We start from the raw sequence: 21,234 nt of genomic DNA on the forward strand, positions 1-21,234 counted from the left end.
TCCCCCCAGACATTCTTGTTAAACCCTGGATTTGTGCTGGAAATGGCCCACCTTGATCATCATACACAATGTAAGGAGAGTGGTCACTTTGGATAAGCTATTACCAGCAGGAGAGTGAGTTTGTGGGGAGGGGGGAGGAAACCTGGATTTGTGTTGGAAATGGCCCAGCTTGATTATCATACACATTGTAAGGAGAGTGATCACTTTAGATAAGCTATTACCAGCAGGAGAGTGGGGTGGGAGGAGGTATTTTTTCATGCTTTGTGTGTATATAATAAGATCTTCTACACTTTCCACAGTATGCATCCGATGAAGTGAGCTGTAGCTCACGAAAGCTTATGCTCAAATAAATTGGTTAGTCTAAGGTGCCACAAGTACTCCTTTTCTTCATGGGGAAATAGTTTTTACTTTGTGTAATGACCCTTCCACTTCCAGTCTTTATTCAAGCCTAAGTTAATGGTGTCCAGTTTGCAAATTAATTCCAATTCTGCAGTTTCTCGGAGTCTGTTTTGAAGTTCTTTTGTTGGAGAATTGCGACTTTTCAGTCTGAAATTGAGTGACCAGGGAGGTTGAAGTGTTCTCCGACTGGTTTTTCAATGTTATAATTCTTGAGGTCTGATTTGTGTCCATTTATTCTTTTTCAGAGAGATTGTCCGGTTTGGCCAATGTACATGGCAGAGGGGCATTGCTGGCACATCACACATTGGTAGATGTGCAGGTGAACGAGCCTCTGATAGTGTGGCTGATGTGATTAGGTCCTGTATGGTGTCCCTTGAATAGATATGTGGACAGAGTTGGCAACGGGCTTTGTTGCAAGGATAGGTTCCTGGGTTAGTGTTTTTGTTGCGTCGTTGCTGATGAGTATTTGCGTCAGGTTGGGGGGCTGTCTGTAAGTGGGTTTTAGCCCACGAAAGCTTATGCCCAAATAAATTTGTTAGTCTCTAAGGTGCCACAAGTACGCCTCGGGTTTTTTTGCGGATACAGACTAACACAGCTACCACTCTGAAAAAAAACCAACAGTTGCAGATACTTTTCTTTTCTGAAGCAGAATACAACCCCCTTGCAGAAATTTAAGTATGGCTCTCTACATTAGACATAATATAACAGCTTTCTACTTTACTTTAATCTCTTGTAATCACTGTAGCACATCTGGCAAAAAGATGCATTTCCTCCCAATTACTTTCAAGAAAAGAGAGCTGTTTAAGTTTCTATTGGGGAACAAACTTTTTATTGAATTAAAACTTTTCAAAGCTCTGCAAAAGTTTAACACCTATTGTAACGTACAGGCTGCATGATGTAGTGGACTGAGAACAGCATGGGGCCAAAGACAGCTGCCTGATAATGCCAGCTATTCCACTGGAATGTTGGATCTCTACAGATGTTTTGTTTAAAAAAAATTCTAAATTTCTAAAGTCATACTTATCTATAATTATTGATCTCCTGTGTGCAATTTGGAACTAAATAACTAGCCTCACTGAAATATGAGACACTTCTTAATACAGCATTCAATATGTCCTTAAATTAAGGACAAGCAGAAACTGAGCAAATTTCTCAGAGAGGAACTAAAAACATACGAAGTGCTACAGAAATCTAAAAAAGTGTTATGGCAAAAAATAAAAATATTTCAAAATTCATGCCTAATTCCACAGGAACTAATCCATCATGACAAATACCTTCTGGGACACCTTTTTAAACTCTGAGAAGTCTAGATGAAAATAAACCAAATTATACAAAAAAGTGTAAATTCTTTATATTCTAAAGGGAAAGTGTGTTTCAACCATGTACTTGCCATGAGCACTTAACAACTGCAACTAATAAAGAATTAGCTAAAGGTCAACAACCTGTCAAAACAATAAGATGTTAGCACCTGTTTGGAGCTGCACAGTACACTCCTGTGGCAATAAGACTGGTTACGATTGTTTGTCATTGTCTTCTTGACAGCAATGGCCACACTAACGTACACAATTAGCTGTTCTCTTGAAAACCACAAGAGTTCTGTATTTAAAATCTTGGATCTAGCAAACAAAACGAAAATTTAGCCCATTTTCTCATTTGTCAAAGAAGGCACGAGAAAACAGCGATAATCTCACTGAGCAGCAGAATAGAGCACAAAGTCTTTCAACTCAATTCCAACGTTTTAATGCCATTATTCACTTGCAAACACTTCAGCTTGCAGATTTTGCTATAGAAAGCATGAGAATGCAGAAAACAAGTTTAAACCTGCACTGAATAAAGCAGACATAAAATCACTTTCAGTACTGGCACAACAGCATGTGTCAGAGATCCAGTGTTCGATCCTGGGCCAGCAAGGTCTAGAAACAGTGCTCAGAAATTGGATGGGAGAAAGCACTTGTATTGTCCTCTAGCAACTTGCTTCTGGCAAAAACAAGGCACTGTTTGAAGATGTCTCTGGAGGGAGCCATATGTTAGGGGCTTATTCCTTCACCCGCTTACTTCCCTGGTCCTTCTCGCATGAACAGAGAGCAACAATACCCGAAGTCCAAAGGTGCAAGCAATTCGATGTTTATTGGGATGAACTTCCAGCAAGCATGATTCCAGTTTCCTTCCTTAGTGTCCCCCTTCCCAGCTCTGAAACCACAGAGCCTTACACCTGTGTCCCTGTTCCCATTCCTGCCCTTAGCCAAACATAATTCCAATTTCCCCACTCCACACCCAGCCACCCACTCCCTGATTGACTGCAGACTATATAGTAAAACTTGAGTTCTGCTTAGCTATACCTTAACCAATCATTTTCCTGAAATTTAACTAACCAATCCTAACATATTGTAACATGATTATGTAACCAATTATATCCCACCACCTTAATTAGTTTACACCAGCAAAATTAATTATACAGCAGACAGAAACAATCACAGAACCAGACAGAGATTATACAGACAAACAATAGCAAAGTGGGAACTATAATGACAAAACAATACAGAAGTGAGGATTTCACACCCCAGCTATTGATAAGTGAGTTCTTGCCAGACAGGATGCTATCAAACTAAGTTTCCTTTTTCCCTTTCTCTGGAGGTGACAGGCATTATCAGGACAGGAGTGTATTCCTAACAGCCCAAAAGCACCTTCTTTCAATGTGACTAGTTTGGAATGTGAGGACGTGACTGGTCGCTTCCCAGCTTATGGCTGCCTCTGTTGCTTAGCCAAAGGCCTTAGCCTAAGAACAGGGCCTCAGACTGTCACAGTAAGAGAAGGACCTTACACTGGCAGACAGTGATTTTGATTCTTTCTTTTATACCTCTAACTAGCCAAGTGATAAGAATACACCTAAATTCTTAAAGTACAGGCCTTTGCAGACAGGCCTGAATATCTATATCCTAACACCATACATAGCATTCTATGGTTGGAAAACTGTCACAGCACAGGACTCAGCAAGAGGAAGTGGAGAGGGGTCAGAGGACTCTGGAAATACAATTGGAATGTCAGAGGTGCATGCAGAGAAATTTCTGCATGGCTCAATGATCTGTAACAGTGGAAGATAATATTCCTGCTCAGTTTAGATAATTGACAACAATGAGGGAGAAGACTCCACATCACTGATGTGAAGAGGGCAAAAGTGGGACATCATTAGGAGGGTACTTGTAACAGAACACTGGCCCTGGGATGCATGCATAAAATAAAGCATGTACACAAGTCTTTGCAGTATCAGGACTTTAAAGAGCAAGCTGCGCCCAATCCAGTTGAGACCCCTCCCCTGAAAGCAGGAGATTGTACATTTTACCTTTTAACTTGAGAGCTTGTGGAACACCTGCTTTTTGGCTCAATATCAGAGCTTTAAAGAGGAAAATTTGAAGTAAGGGCCCCTTCTCATCCATTGAAAAATGAAAAGAAAACCCATCTAGATAGAATTTCAATGACCAGAACTACAGAGACACTAACGTACAAGACTAAACTCAACATAAAACCTATAAAATTTAACCAAATTTCCTACCAGTATAAAAGTTTGACTCAATTACAAGAAAAGAAATAAGACTGGTGCTGAATGTATCATGTTGAGAGAAGAAAACCACCACCACCGTTATTTACATAGCAACTTCTATGTCCATAGCACGTAACAGAGAAGCAAGAAGACAGTTCACTATTATAATATATCACTGCAAGCTTCTCACTCCAAAAGTAGCAGCAACTGGTCAAATTCACATACCAGTTCTTACATTTAAGTTTCTTACCTTCTGAGGCCGTCCTTCTTCTCATCTCTTGTCAAACAACTATCTAAGTGTCTGTTTATATACTGCTCTGGAATAGCAACCTCACACACAGGACAATCTACTGAAAATAAAATAAAGGGCAACTTGATGTGTTTTTAAAAGCTTGTTCATTACTTACAGCAAAGCCAAATATTTTCATATGAAAAATACAATTGTTATTTACGAAAAAAGAAAAGGAGTACTTGTAGCACCTTAGAGACTAACCAATTTATTTGAGCATAAGCTTTCGTGAGAATCAAACACAGAATTCTAGTTTTTCTTTTTAGAAATTTGGCACATCCACCCAGACAAATACTAAAAAAGTAATCACTTCTATTTCTAAAACATTTATTCCTACCTTTTTCAATATTTTGAGCAGAATCTTCTACCCTGGCAGAGCTTATATGTTTCGTTTGTTTGCTATAAGGTACTAGCTAATGAATGCTGCAAATATAGGAGTAACAATATTTGGGCTTCTATGCCACTGGAATTGTGCATAACTGTGAGTTTACTTAGTTTGAATTATTTCAACTCCCAGTAAGGAAATTGTTCTTAAATTCTGATTAATAATAAATTATGCTAATACTTCATACTCATGTAGCACTTCCTTAATCCAAGGATTTCAAAAGGACTACTTTCACATATTCATTCATTAACTGTGCCTTACAGGAGCCCTGTGACGAAGACAAGTATTAACCTCATTTTTCATAGGGGTAACTGAGGCAGAGAGAGGTTATGTGACTTAGTCATAGCATAACCCAGAACTGATCCAAAATCTCCTGCTCTGCCAGTAAGACATGCTCCCCCCTCCACCTACAGCAGAGATCATCTTAAATGAACTCATGTGTTTATGTTCCCCCAAGCATATATTTGTAAAAAGTTACCGTGAGATCCACAAAGATATTGCTAAATCCTTTTATTCTTTTAATATGCTTGCCCTTACGTGGTCAATCACTTTGTATAAAACCCCACTACTCAGTAATTTTTAAGGCATAATTTGAGAGTGAGATTCTTCAATCATCATCACTGTGCTAATACGAAAAGGGTCAGTTTTAAACAAGAAAAATTAATTCTTGATGTCCCTGTAATACTGTTTCTTGTAAAGAAATTTGATGCTGTATGAGACTTCAAATAACACATTTGCAAAAACCTTGTGAAACTCAAAGATAATTGTAAAAAGAACGAGGAGTACTTGTGGCACCTTAGAGACTAACAAATTTATTTGGGCATAAGCTTTTGTGGGTTTTAGCCCACGAAAGCTTATGCCCAAATAAATTTGTTAGTCTCTAAGGTGCCACAAGTACTCCTCCTTTTTGCTGATACAGACTAACAAAGCTCACTCTAAAAGATAGTTGTGTGATCACACTTTTGGTAGTACCCACTGGCTCCTGAATCGGTATTTCAAATCAGAAATACCTTAGCCAAGACAGAAGTACAATAAACTAATTCTACACAGCATATTATTGTATCTGAGATTTATGGTTCAACTCCCAACACGGCATCAGAAATAATAGTCTCCTTTGTAACAACTTTAGGCTCAGTAGATGCTGGCGAGAGAAAAAAGCCTTTGTTTTTACTAATAACTTTCTCAAAGTTGAATTACATTGTAATCATTTGGCGCAGGGCCAAGTCCCCCCATGAAGTATGTTTTTAATGCAACATCATCCTGATTAAGCAGCAGCCGCCAATACCATTCAGTACCCTCAAAGGGTATGTCCACACTGCAGTTATACACCCGGAGCTGTCCTGTGCCAGCTGACTTGGACTCATGGGGTTCAGACTAACGGCATGTTTAATTGTGGCATAGATGTTTGGGTTCTGGCTGCAGAGCCCAGACTCCTGTCTAAGCCTGAATGTGTACAGTGCAATTAAGCAGCCCCTTAGCCCAAGTCCTACAAGCCTGAGTCAGCTGGCATGGGCCAGCCATGGGTTTTTACTTGCAATGTAAACAAACCCAAAGATGTCCCCATAATACAGCCCTCTGGATGAAGCACATCCAGTTAAATATAGCAGAATGTAAATGTACCTTTCATCTCAAAGTAATACAGAAAGATTAATTAAGCATTTTAATTAATTAATAAAAATTAATTAAGGCATGCAGCATATATCTGATATTGGCAACAAACAGGGTAGAAGATTTTAGTGAATACAGCAAACTGAAGCATGGAATGAGAGACAACACAGGCAACTCACCTTTTGTAATTACTTTCATTACAGATGTAGAGGGTTTCTCAAGATTTCTCATGCCTTCGGGACTTGTGGCTGCCATCCCTTCACTGACCACATCATGAGTCTCTGCAGAACTACAACGTCTATTATCTCTTTCTTGTTCGTTGTTGCAACCTTTATATTCCACCTCAGCAGCTACAGATCTCCTTTTAGGGGTCTGAGTGTTTTCCTTTATCAAGAAATGGTCTATAAGTTGTTTGTCTTGTTTTAATACTGAACCCACCACGGAACCCGCAGCATGACCTTTGCCAGCAGAATATTTGGTATAGTTTGTTGAAGGAGAAACTGGTGGTGAATCCAAGACCAACTCGAACAGTTGCTGCCTAGAAATATCCAAAAGGGAAACATATAATTAGATAAACATAGCATTGTGTCCCACTGATAGGCTTCACTCTACCCTTCTTTGGGAAAAAAACAGGGAGTGAAGAGAATAGGGCAAGCTTCCTAAGCTCTAGTTCCAATTCTTTGTCATTCACCTGCCTGTTAACAAGGCACAGCTTGAGAAATGCACCTCCTCATGTAAAATAGGAAGCATTCAAGGGTTCTGAAGAATCAAAGAATTCATTACAAATAAGAAGTGTCTATCTCTTCCAGCAAAGAGAACTTACTAAACATTAATCAAGTGTAACCACAGTGCTACCTTCCTAAATCTACAGACAGAGCTAGTGCCTCTGTGGCAGCTCAGAATTCCCTGTGGCAGCTAAAGCACAATGAAAAGGCTTAAGTGAAAACTGTTAAAGAACCCTGGGAAAGACTCTCCTTGCTAGTATAGGGCTTTCATGCTGCTGAAGAAACCTAAAATGTCCATTACAGCTCCAGAGCTGGCCTTGGGAAACTTCTTCCTGGCACAGGTCTGCACAAGGCAGCTTGTATTGCCCAATGAGGCCACCGCACTTCAAGCCCCAACACAGGGGGTTGAGGGACATGTTAGGAGTGTGTCTACAACACACAACACTGCTGGAATTCTGGGTGGCACTCTGAGCATAGGAAGTTGCGAACAGGCTGCGGTAATCCACAGGGCTGTTTCACGTTATATCAAGGGTCTCACTGGCCCCTACCACCATCTCAGAGCTGCTTGTTTTTGTGCTGCACTTCTTAGAGAGGGGCAATATAAAAATTACCCCCTAAAGGCAACAGTGAAACTAACAGGAATCAGGTCAATTTCATTCTGTTCAAGATTGGGAAAGCTTTGAATAGTAGCAGAGGCAGGCACTGGTGCTACTTGTACACAATAACTCATCAGTTGAGGCTAAAGAAATTCAGAGTAGTGGACACAAGTATATATTTTGCAACTGAAGGAAGACAAGGTGTAGTGCAGACACATACCTACCCCCCTACACCAGGTGTGGGCAAACTTTTTGGCCCGAGGGCCACATCGGGATGAGAAACTGTATGGAGGGCCGGGTAGGGAAGGCTGTGCCCCCAAAACAGCCTGGCCCCTGCCCCCTATTTGCCCACCCCCACTTCCCGCCTCTTGACTGCCCCCCCTCAGAACCCCCCACCTGCTCCTTGTCCCCTGACTGCCCCTCCTGGGACCCCCACCCAAAACCACCCCCCCAGATCCCACCCCCATCCAACCCCCCATCTTCCACTCCCCTAACTGCCCCGACCTATCCACACCCCCACCCCTGACAGGCCCCCCAGGACTCCCACGCCCTATCCAACCCACCCTGTTCCCCGACCCCTGACTGCCCCAGAACCTCCACCCCATCCAACCACCCCCTGCCCCAACTGCCTCCCCAGACCCACTGCCCCAACTGCTCCCTGGACCTCCTACCCAACCTCCCCACTGCCGCACGCGTGCTGCCACCACCCCCCCTTTACCATGCCGCTCAGAGCGGCAGGAGTTCGCAGCGGCTTAACTACGGGGGAGGGGAAACAATGGGGGAGGGGCCACGGGCAAGCCTCCAGCAGGCCGTAGTTTGATCACCTCTGTCCTACACCTACACCCACATCCTCTTACCTTCTTGGTTGCCAAGAAGTTAGGAGGTGGGAATATGGATGTGAAGAGAGATGGAATGATCATTCTTTTCCAGAAGGAGAATGGCTTTGGAGTGCTTCTAATTTATCAGCTGCCTCATAGCTGAAGACTGATGCAAAACATTAAGCTCCGCACCTACGTTCCCTGTAAGGTGTGTATCTGTGTGGCCACGCAGGAGGCCACAAAGGGCAGCACACTTAATTAGCAGAGCCACGCAGGTGTGCACACTGCACTCAGAGAAGTGGCCACAGGTGGGCCTGGAAGAGGACAGTGGGATGAGGTGGTATTTGGGGACAGTGGGGTGAGGTGGGGGGTGGTGATGAGGGAGATTGGGGCATGCAGGGCTGCTGCGGGAGGGCGAAGCACCTCTCCCCTGGCCCCAGCCCCAGGGCTGTGGGGAAAGAGAACTGGGGGGAGTCCTCTCTCCCCGCCGCAGCCCTAGGGCAGCCTGCACCCCAAGCCAGAGCCCTCATCCCACAGCCCCTAACACTCTGCCCCAGCCCTGAGGTCCCCCCCCCACACACACACATTTCGAACCCTTCAGCCCGACCCCCACCACAGATCACCTCCATATTGGTGTTCATAACAAAATTCCTTCTGCACATAGATGGGAAAAATAAGAGGGAACAACCCCTCCCCTACCACCCACTGCAGAGTCCAGGAGCAACATCCTGGTAAGAATCCCAAAATCCTCCTCTTCTCCAACACCTGCGTGGGGGAGAGGAACTGTTGGCTTCCCAATGGAATGTTGTCTCTGAAAAATGGGTTTCCATTCTTCATCTACTGTAGACGGCTAGAAGATTTAGGCATTGGCAACATTCCCAAGCTCAAGGCATGTGGTGACTGGCTAAGTTAGAAAAAAGTGTGAATGCAACAGATTTTCTGGGTGGCATAGAAAAGGAGAAATAAAATATAATGGAATAGGTAGAGAATACAAGGTAGGAAAGAAAGTATAGGATAAAAGAAGAAGAATGTCACTAGAGATAACACAGATGCACCATAATCTATTAATAAAAATAAAGAGAGAAAATGGTAAGTCTGGAAGGAAAAAGATTGTTTGGTTTGGTTTGGGTTTTTTGCAACAACAAGAGGAAAGCAAGTAAGTTACATTTTTAAATGTATCAAACTGACTGGCAATATGTTACATTATATCAAAGTAAACAGCATACAATTGTTCCAATCCTTTAAACAGAAGGGAACAGAAGTAAAAGGTATATTTTTAATCCTTACTTGAAATTGCAGGATTAGAATCATAGAAAATCAGGGTCAGAAGGGACCTCAGGAGGTCATCTAGTCCAACCCCCTGCTCAAAGCAGGACCAATCCCCAATTAAATCATCCCAGCCAGGCCTTTGTCAAGCCTGATCTTAAAAACTTCTAAGGAAGGAGATTCTACCACCTCCCTAGGTAACGCATTCCAGTGTTTCACCACCCTCTTAGAGAAAAAGTTTTTCCTCATATCCAACCTAAACCTCCCCCACTGCAACTTGAGACCATTACTCCTCGTTCTGTCATCTGCTACCACTGAGAATAGTCTAGAACCATCCTCTCTGGAACCACCTCTCAGGTAGTTGAAAGCAGCTATCAAATCCCCCCTCATTCTTCTCTTCTGCAGACTAAACAATCCCAGCTCCCTCAGCCTCTCCTCATAAGTCATGTGTTCCAGACCCCTAATCATTTTTGTTGCCCTTCGCTGGACTCTTTCCAATTTATCCACATCCTTCTTGTAGTGTGGGGCCCAAAACTGGACACAGTACTCCAGATGAGACCTCACCAATGTCGAATAGAGGGGGACGATCACGTCCCTCGATCCGCTTGCTATGCCCCTACTTATACATCCCAAAATGCCATTGGCCTTCTTGGCAACAAGGGCACACTGCTGACTCATATCCAGCTTCTCGTCCACTGTCACCCCTAGGTCCTTTTCTGCAGAACTGCTGCCTAGCCATTCGGTCCCTAGTCTGTAGCTGTGCACTGGGTTCTTCCGTCTTAAGTGCAGGACCCTGCACTTATCCTTATTGAACCTCATCAGATTTCTTTTGGCCCAATCCTCCAATTTGTCTAGGTCCCTCTGTATCCTATCCCTGCCCTCCAGCGTATCTACCACTCCTCCCAGTTTAGTATCATCCGCAAATTTGCTGAGAGTGCAATCCACACCATCCTCCAGATCATTTATGAAGATATTGAACAAAACCAGCCCCAGGACCGACCCCTGGAGCACTCCACTTGACACCGGCTGCCAACTAGACATGGAGCCATTGATCACTACCCGTTGAGCCCGACAATTTAGCCAACTTTCTACCCACCTTATAGTGCATTCATCCAGCCCATACTTCTTTAACTTGCTGACAAGAATACTGTGGGAGACCGTGTCAAAAGCTTTGCTAAAGTCAAGAAACAATACATCCACTGCTTTCCCTTTATCCACAGAACCAGTAATCTCATCATAGAAGGCGATTAGATTAGTCAGGCATGACCTTCCCTTGGTGAATCCATGCTGACTGTTCCTGATCACTTTCCTCTCATGTAAGTGCTTCAGGATTGATTCTTTGAGGACCTGCTCCATGATTTTTGCGGGGACTGAGGTGAGGCTGACTGGCCTGTAGTTCCCAGGATCCTCCTTCTTCCCTTTTTTAAAGATTGGCACTACATTAGCCTTTTTCCAGTCATCCGGGACTTCCCCCATTCGCCACGAGTTTTCAAAGATAATGGCCAATGGCTCTGCAATCACAGCCGCCAATTCCTTTAGCACTCTCGGATGCAACTCGTCCGGCCCCATGGACTTGTGCACGTCCAGCTTTTCTAAATAGTCCCTAACCACCTCTTTCTCCACAGAGGGCTGGCCATCTATTCCCCATGTTGTGATACCCAGCGCAGCAGTCTGGGAGCTGACCTTGTTCGTGAAGACAGAGGCAAAAAAAGCATTGAGTACATTAGCTTTTTCCACATCCTCTGTCACTAGGTTGCCTCCCTCATTCATTAAGGGGCCCACACTTTCCTTGGCTTTCTTCTTGTTGCCAGCACACCTGAAGAAACCCTTCTTGTTACTCTTGACATCTCTCACTAGCTGCAGCTCCAGGTGCGATTTGGCCCTCCTGATTTCATTCCTACAAGCCCGAGCAATATTTTTATACTCTTCCCTGGTCATATGTCCAACCTTCCACTTCTTGTAAGCTTCTTTTTTATGTTTAAGATCCGCTAGGATTTCACCGTTAAGCCAAGCTGGTCGCCTGCCGTATTTACTATTCTTTCGACACATCGGGATGGTTTGTCCCTGTAACCTCAACAGGGATTCCTTGAAATACAGCCAGCTCTCCTGGATTCCTTTTCCCTTCATGTTAGTCCCCCAGGGGATACTACCCATCTGTTCCCTGAGGGAGTCGAAGTCTGCTTTCCTGAAGTCCAGGATCCATATCCTGATGCTTACCTTTCTTCCCTGTGTCAGGATTAGTATTTTCAAGCTACAGATATAAGCCTATGACTACTGGCATTCTGAATCAGTAATTCAAGAAACTGTCAGGGACCTTCTCAAAAACACTGGCATTACACCATTTGTACTAGTGTAGTCTTTTCTCTGTATTCATCCTCTGCATTACCCGAGGATTACTCCTCCTTGGTAAAGATTATCACTGTCCACTCAACAGAAAGATCCCATTAAAGCAAGAACAAGTAACAATGTCCAATTCAAGACATTCTTATACTAGGCCAACTAGTGAGACTATTTTTATTAGTGGTTTAAGGTGCAGATTTGTTGCATTCAGACACAGCAACTGCACAAGATCTTTTGGTTGGTTGGTTGGTTTTTTTTTAATCCAGACTTCTGCCACTAGGTGAATCTGCAATAATACTAGTTAATGGCTCTTAAATTAATGGAAGGACCACAATTACCACTCACACTGAACCTGTTAGCCCATGTACCATTGGCATAATTGCAACAGCTATTTAAGACACACACAGAGAACCCAGAGCTCTTATCCTGATTTTTCTACATTACAAAAAATCAACCTTACACTTGCAAATTGACATTTATAATAGTAGCATGGCAAAGGGAACTTCTACAGCACAAACAAGAGAGAGTCAAGAGCAATTAAGAGTGGCAGCAACAACAAATGCTTTGATATCTGCTCTCAAACAGATGTGGACTGTAAGTTTCTATTGGTGAAAGGGTTGTTATTCCACGACAGACCTGCAATTACAAAAAACTCTAGCTGTCACAGGACTAAATTCAGGAAAAATAAGAGCTAGCTGGTTCAGAACATAAAGAGTGAAATTCATCTCATGCAGAGTGTCTTTATGACTCACTTATGCTCCCTGTTAGAAGCTTACATGGGGGGGTTAATTTCATCCTAAAAGATCAGAAAACTATGAGACAGCATATCCGTTTAAAGCCTTAACCATCAACAAAAGAACATTATAATTCATATATGGGAGAACAGGACAAGACAAGTTGTCAAGGTTCCTTCCCCACTCTGAACTCTAGGGTACAGATGTGGGGACCTGCATGAAAGACCCCCTAAGCTTATTCTTACCAGCTTAGGTTAAAAGCTGCTACCAACAAAGAACAGGAAAAGAGCCCACTTGGAAACGTCTTTCCACCAAAAATCCCCCCAAGCTCTACCCCCCTTTCCTGGGGAAGGCTTGATAAAAATCCTCACCAATTTGCATAGGTGAACACAGACCCAAACCCTTGGATCTTAAGAACAATGAAAAAGCAATCCGGTTCTTAAAAGAAGAATTTTAATTAAAGAAAAAGTAAAAGAATCATCTCTGTAAAATCAGGATGGTAAATACCTTACAGGGTAATCAGATTCAAAACAGAGAGAATCCCTCTAGGCAAAACCTTAACTTACAAAAAGATACAAAAACAGGAATATACATTCCATTCAGCACAACTTATTTTATCAGCCATTTAAACAAAACAGAATCTAACGCATATCTAACTAGATTGCTTACTAACTCTTTACAGGAGTTCTGACCTGCATTCCTGCTCTGGTCCCGGCAAAAGCATCACACAGACAGAGAGGACCCTTTGTCCCCCGCACCCTACCCTCCAGCTTTGAAAGTATCTTGTCTCCTCATTGGTCATTTTGGTCAGGTGCCAGCGAGGTTATCTTAGCTTCTTAACCCTTTACAGGTGAAAGGGTTTTGCCTCTGGCCAGGAGGGATTTCAAGGTGGTTAGCCTTCCCTTTACATTTATGACACAAGTGCAGATCACTGTACAGTAATCTTCAAATTAAGATTAATATGATGAAATTTTAGAAGATTTGTCACATGGTGGACTGCTGCATCCTACATCAAAGATGCAAAAAAATTAAACACCTATTATTCATAAATATTTAGGCACAACTCACTTCTAACAAGGGTTGCATCAGTGTGTCTTGCCAATGGCATAATTTTGGGGGAGGGGATGAGCAGAACAGGGAGAGAGAGAATGTGGTCAGGGCAAGGTGTTTGTCTTACTGTCCCATAAAATGCACATATCTTCAGAATCAGGTATTCACAGTCAGCAAACAGTCTTTTCAAATTGTTCTTTTATACAGAAATCAAGCAGGTACCATTCCCTCCACTGCAGCAAACTGAACTATGCGCAGTTCAGATAACATAAAACAGATCAGAAAAGATAATCATTTGGCTTTGATACACATCAGCTCTCACATGTTATTGCTGATGATAAAAAACTTCTAATACGTTCTTATTGGTGAAATAGCTAAAAGATTACCTAGTGGCCCATAACTCGGTTTTCTTACATGACAGAGCTAAATCTATCTCTCTTATCTTTTCAGCTTATGGTCTCATGTATTCAGCTCATGTTACAGATGTCACATTCCCTCAATAAAACAATGTGGTTTACTATTTAAAAAAATAATTGGGACAGAATTATATTTCTTTAAGCTTGGAGAGGTACCAGTCCATGGTTGACAGATGTCTGAATTAAATTCATTCTTCTGATCAGCTTACCTACTCACCAAACTTTAGACTGATAAATATTAGGAAAAGAGTAAAATATCTTTCCAGGGAAAGATCATTATACCTGCCTACAGCTTGTAGTGTGTCATCTTAGTAACATTATAAACTCTTCTGGGAAGGAATCATCTTGTATCTCAGTGTACAGTGGCTAGAACAATAGCTCCATGATCCTACATAAATACAAATAAAAGAGATACTAATGTACAGACAACTATCCTGTATGCAGTTTTTGTAACTCCAATTCTCATACTAAAAATATGTTCTGGTATAAAGTAGGCATCAATGCCAGGGATAACGACTGAGGCGGGGCTTCTAAAAAGTAAAATACAAAAACCTAGTTTCTCTATAAATAAAATGGGTTAATCGTTCTATGTTAACCATAAAACCTGCCTAAGAGAACCACATATTTTCTTAAGGAAGACAGAAAAAGAAGCTTGTCCAAACTCTTTTGCTCTACTGACTAACACCACTCCACAAATCATATGGGATAAAAAAAAAATGTATCCTTCAAAATTAACTTGCAAGATTCTCTCTCTCAAAATCAATTACCCAAACTGAACTGTGAACAACAATCAAGTATATTCTCACTCATGTTGAGTTAGATAATCAAGACTGAAAACAGACTTTCTGAAGACATCAGTAACCAAACTTTGGACTACACACAATAGAAAGAACTTTAACACCTTCACAATTCAGACATCCATACTGTGACTACTGTATTTTAACTCGTCTACCAAAACACAAACGGATCATGTCAGTCTGCTTTTTATTTTGTGGGAGAATCAAAATACTATTACTAAATTCGAGAAAGGAGACAAAAGTCACACAATGGGATTTTCTGAGTCGAATGGTTTTTGACAACATATCACAGCTACATTTAGCTGTGTGGTGACATCTAGTGGCTATATTGTGTGTGTGATAAACCAAACATCCCCAACACAATGCCAAAATCTAATGAAAAGTCACTAGTATGTTTGGTTGTAAATACAATATAGCCCCATTTACCTGAACCAACACTACTTGAAGCTGTATTATTAACTGCCACCACCTTCTCTTCCCATCTATTGAATCCCAGTTATCCCAACTTCAAATTATCCCTTGTGGTTCTGACAATTGTTGCTCTAAGTGGTTTTGACAACTAGGATTATACTGCAGTTCCGTTTGTCCCTCAATATCCAGAAGGCAGAAAGGCCAGAGACAAGGCTACCATATAACTCACTTTCTGTCACACCCAGATTTGTAAATTTCACCTAGAAATGTATTCAAGTGGTAAGTACTGGTTTGATGCAGTAAGATTGCACATTTGGAACTGCAAACATAATGCAAAGTGTATATAACTATAGATTAAGAATGACTTATACCTTCATCTAAATTATCTATGAGATGTTTTATAATTTTAACACAGCAGCATATTATCCTATCTGAAAGGTTACAGCCTCATAACTGGGAAACCTTAGTTTGAGAATGTGTATGCTCTTTAGTTTTAAAGGTATAAAGAGGAGCCAACAAGATCTGTAAATAATCAACATCTCACAACCTTTCATTGTTTTAATCCTCACAACTGCATCCCTCCTACTCTTTGTTTATTGCCATCTTCCTGTGTTATGTCTAATTTAGATTGTAAATTCTTTAGGGCAGTGAATTTCTCTTTTGTCTGTAAATTGGCATATACACCTAGATGAGCTCAAGTGAAGTAACTTTACAGTACTAACTTGAGCTAGATGTTGTAGTGAAGACAAACTCTGGCAGATGAGCTTTTTTTAACCACATCAGCCCAAGTTTATATTTCTGATTAGTTTGGAAACCATTGTTCTTACTGCCAGTGATGCAGCTCAGCACTGTTAACACATATGGGCAGCATCAACAGCAGTCCATTCTACCCTCCAAGATCCACAATTCACTTTCATGCCCCATTCAAAGAGTGGTAAATGTTGTCCTTAGAGCATGGCCCAAATAACCAGGCTGTGAGCTGGTGAAATCCAAGAAGGCTGGGGAAAGGCTGTTTTTCAGCTACAACAATAGCCTCAGGGCTGCAACTGCCCCCAAAGGGGGGCACTCCCTTGCTCCAAAAAATGTCCAGTGAATTGGCATGTAGCCTGCCCCTCCCCCCAAAACTCCCTCTCCTCCAGTCAGTTGCAAGGAGATCATGTGGAACACAGTTCTATGGGATGCAGTCCCCAAAAAGACCCCCCACCCAAAGCAGCTTCTTAGGGCTTGTCTACACTATTGCTTAAGTCAATGTAACTTATGCCTCTCAGAAGCGTGAAAAACCACCCCCCTGTGTGACGTAAGTTACACTGACTTAAAGTGGTGTCTACACCGCTCTATGTCAGCGGAGACGCTCTCCTGCTGACATAGCTTCCGCCTCTCGATGAGATGGAGTAATTATGTTGACAGGAGCGCACTCTCCCATCGACATAGCGTGTCTTCACCAGATGTAGTGTGCTAATGAAGACAAGCCCTCAGAATCCTTCCCATACACCTGTGCTGTGGAACTATACCAATTCAGAGCCCTCTACATCCACCTGGTGGGGCAGGAGTCACTACACACAGTGGGCAGTTCACAAACATTCAGAGTCCACATCATCCTTATTAGGTTCCCCATCCTGCAAACACACATGGGCTTGAAGATAATCACAAACATAATTTGCAGGATCAGGGCCTAAGACTGTTTAAAATTATTTTGGTTATTCCTTTCCAGGCCCATGCACACTTTGACCTTGGAGCATATGCTTTTACTCAGCATTGATCAAAATGTGCTTGCAACGTTAGCATTTTTCTTTCATAAAGGCTTGTTTAAGAGAAATATTGCCATTTTGTGGCACACAAAATATTTATTTATTTAAGGCCTAAAAATGCTGAGCACCTGGGCTCTAACTGAAATCAATATAAGCTGCAGGTGCTTGGCACTTTTGAAAGTCAGGCACTTGAGAGAGGTTTTCTGAGAGGACAGGAGGGAGGAGAAGAAAAGGGAAAGAGTGTCTTGCACAAGTCACTGCAGGACAGAAACCAGCTCTGTGTATTACAAAATGGGGCCGTAAGACCTGGATGCGCAGAGTCCACATTCAGGCAATATTCCTACTGGAGTCACCTTTGGCTGCAAAGGAACTGCCATGTCAGGCTATAAATGACTAACTACTGCAGATACTTTTGTTTTTGCAACTGCAGTAACCTCACAAGCAGTCTCCCAGCTCCTGCATGTGATTTCAGGATCACATACAGCTGATTAAGAGATTACTTACAGAATTGTAAGCCCAGTCTCAAAAATATGTATATGTAAATGTAAACTGTGTATCCCAGTGATGTGTTCATTCTCTTACATGCCTGAGAGTAACATAGAGGAGACTGGTAATCTTGAAGCAAATGAGGTGGTTTCTGTTCTTGCAAACATCAGCTGAGAGCTTTTTTTGGCAAGTATCATACACAAGACCACCACATTATAATTAAGCAAGACTCCCTGCTAAAAAACAGATTTTTGGCTTAAGAACACCACTGCCCTGAGGAGCCACAATTGCTTTGCCATATGTATAAGTACTCCTGTTCTTTTTGCGGATACAGACTAACACGGTTGCTACTCTGAAATTTGCCATATGGTTCTCATATCTCATTCAGAAGGCCTCCAAGGCTCCCATTTTCTTTCCTTTCTGATGAACTGCCCTGTCCATAGCTAGCACTAAACATGTGCACAGCTTAATGACACTGCTCTTTATACATTAGGACAGAGCCAATCAGTCCCCAGCCCCTTACAGCTATATGCACATCCCTTCCACACATCAAGGGTGAATAACCATCCTTTCTGCTTACTAAACATGGGGGTGAGAGAAACAATCACAGTTCTGCACAGTAAGAACACTGCATCTTTCACCAAGCCATTACAGCCCATCATCATCATCTCACACAAAAAGCTCTCTCCAGCTAGGCTTTTTTATGGCCTGATCATAGCACTTAGGCTCCTTCAGCAGTCTACCCACACATGGAGGTGTTTGGGGAAACACCCTCACCCCTCTTTGTTTCCCTATTGCCTCCAAACACTCATTAGGTGTCCAAAATCAATTACCAGCAGTTATTGCAGTGTATCTCAGACCAGATGTTCCTCTGCTTTCTAGCAGTTGTATTTCCATGAAGGAAGGCTACTCTCCTTTTAGCCACTGTCCAGCCGAAGCACAGTAAGGGCTTGTCTTCATTGCCATGTTAACTTGAGTTATAAGTCCAGTGTTACCCTTAATTCAGCCCCATCCACACACAAAACCCCTTAACTCATGACTGTGGTAATTTTCGCTTGAATTGGCTGGCCCACACAGGGGCATAGGCTAGAACTCGAGTGAGCACAACTTGTCAGCTGCTAACATGGCCACTCTGTAGTATAAACGCAATCACCTCAGTGCTGCTAGTCCTCCAATACCTTTCTACGATACCCCCTTCTACTCTGTGTGCCCAGAAAAGCAGACAAGTTCTCCCATAATTCACTAGGAAGAGTTCATAGAGCAGTTCAACTTCTTGAGGCTCTACAAATCATGGGATATATCCCAGGAAGTCTTAGCACCACACGAGTGAGTACAAAATGGGCCTGGCATATTTCCCCACCCTCACACTTCTTGTACTCAGTAAACAGCTAAATATTTCTGCACATACTTTCAAAAATAAAATAAATAAATAACGCTGGAAAACTTTAGCTTAAAAAGGTGAATTGGAAAATTACAAGAGTCTCAAAATGGGTTTTAGAAAAGAGCTTAGGAATAGTCAACTATAGCTGTCCTTCTGTGCACACACAATAGAAAGAAGACAGAGCACTAATTATTCATTAAAATTGGGAAAATGGAAAGCAATACACTTTTCCCTCTAATGAATCTGATGCAATTACACTGCAGAGACTTGCAAACAGAGGTATTACCGAGGGCTTGTCTACACAGTGCATTAATCTGCACTACAGGGGTGGAAATTCTACTGTGCACCAATATGACACTAATTGGCCTACATAGACCCTGCGGGCACACCTTAAAGTTCTCTAGTGCACACGAATATAATCCTGTTTCACACTAGAATCTCTCTGGCATGGACTAATGCACCATGTAGACAAGCCCTTACATAATCTTCCAAATATAACATTGGCTCAAAATTCAGTAATTGCACTAATGCAATGCATTTGAGGTCACCTTTCCAATTTCAACAATTTCCAATTTAAAATATTTTATGACGCATATTCTATTCTATGCCTCAAACACTTCCTGCAACCTGACAGTCATCACAGAAAAATATTCATATTAGAAAGTGATTTTGGGAATTCACAGTAACCACAAAGGTCAGTAAGGAATAGTATTGATGCACTACAAGTACTCCTTTCCCCTCTGTGAAACATTTTTTTCAAGGCTGTTTTACATGCTTCCCAGGTTAGTGGAGGACACTATTGTTTTAGGTCTATTGATCCAGCTCTATGTTGAGAAATTTCAAGTCACAAGGGGGAAGACTATTAAACCACTGTGAACTGTAAGATTTATATTGATTCATCAAAGCAGTCAAAAGAAATTAAGGTTTAAGATTCAATATAATAATGGATCCAAGTCAGCACTGCTTGTTCCCTGAAAAGTTAAATCCTAATTAAAAAAAAATCCATTTGTCACTAGAGAGAAAGTGCAAGCTAAAATATTGGAATTGTTTAATTTAAAATCTTTTTTAAAAAATTCAATTAAACCTAATTGCATCCATGGACCTTTCGCAAGACAGACACACAAAATGAACAATATATCCTGCCATCATTTATGAAGTCAAACTCCTCATTGACTTTCAAGCAGAGGGTCAGCTTTAAAAAAAAAAAAACAATGGCCTATAGCCACGTTTGCTTCCCATAACGAAGCATAATTAAAAAGAGGAGCAAAGAACAAAAACAATCACTCACTATCTTACTCCTTTTACCAGTCTCTCCATTTCCCTTTTGTGAGCACAAGAAATCTCACACAGCCAAATGCACCGACACTGTGGTAAATTCTATACCAACTTGTGCTTCTTTCACTGTTCCCACTATTCAGGGCACAAAATAAATCCCTAAGGCGAACCAAGAGCAAAGCAGGAAATAAGGAAGACAACAACATCCAAGTGAAGGCACAATATTCCTGCAAACCTATTAACTAACTAGAAAAATTCAGATTTTAGGCTCCTTGGACAACTTTACATTTCTTCTGCCCCTTAAGTTTAAGTGAGAATTATCTTCTGAGTAAATAATCATCAGAACTGTCAAAATATTTTTGTCAAAACATTTTTTCAACCAAAAAGAAAACTTTGCTGAAAATGTTCATTATTGTTGAAATTTTCTATTTTGTTTCCTATGAAAACCTTGAAACCAAAAATATTTTCTGATTTTGGGGGGGGAGGGAAAAAAAAAAAAAAAGGTTTTCAGTGGGTCATAAAAAAGAAAAATTTTCATGGGAAATTTGGGGATTTTTTTTTTTTTTTAATTTCTCACACAAAACTAGTACTTTTCTATGAGCCCTTTTAAATCAAAAATCTGAAGCCGGATTGAAATTACATGATTTAACTCCCTTTTTCTTTTACAAAATTATAGCGTGAGCTCAGTTAAAAATAAATAAAAATTTTCACCCAGACAAGTTTTTGGGGGTTTTTTTGTTTTGTTTTTGTTTTAAATCCATGGCTAAAAAGTATTGTTCAAATACTCTTCTTTCAATTATGCGTATTTGTAATACAATACTGTTGCAAAGGTGTATTTTCTCTTTTCCTACCCTCACCGTACCAGAATAATGTCACTAACTCTACGAGTGGACTTTCCAATTCATCTCTGGATCACAAATTCTCCCACAAGAATGAGTGAAAGAAATAAAATTTAAATTCAGTGAGGTCTGT

At 41.4% G+C, this 21,234-nt stretch overlaps 1 protein-coding gene across 5 annotated transcripts in view; it reads right to left on the bottom strand.

The window, feature by feature from the left end:
* The window catches only part of RAD18 (RAD18 E3 ubiquitin protein ligase), a 130,231-nt gene that overhangs the window by 97,873 nt on the left and 11,124 nt on the right, over positions 1 to 21,234 (bottom strand). For 4 of the 5 annotated variants that reach the window (XR_013346690.1, XM_077822454.1, XM_077822453.1 and 1 more), the window contains exons 5-6: positions 6,399 to 6,757; positions 4,188 to 4,287 (exon numbers count right to left, since the gene is read on the bottom strand). Coding sequence is in view for 4 of the 5 variants with exons in the window: in XM_077822454.1 (XP_077678580.1) it covers positions 4,188 to 4,287; positions 6,399 to 6,757 (459 nt within the window). In the remaining variant the exon portion in view is untranslated. The remainder of the gene's footprint in view (positions 1 to 4,187; positions 4,288 to 6,398; positions 6,758 to 21,234) is intronic. The other variant, XM_077822455.1, reaches the window with a different exon arrangement.

Source organism: Eretmochelys imbricata, chromosome 7 (assembly GCF_965152235.1).
Source record: "Eretmochelys imbricata isolate rEreImb1 chromosome 7, rEreImb1.hap1, whole genome shotgun sequence".
Classification (NCBI taxonomy): domain Eukaryota; kingdom Metazoa; phylum Chordata; order Testudines; family Cheloniidae; genus Eretmochelys; species Eretmochelys imbricata.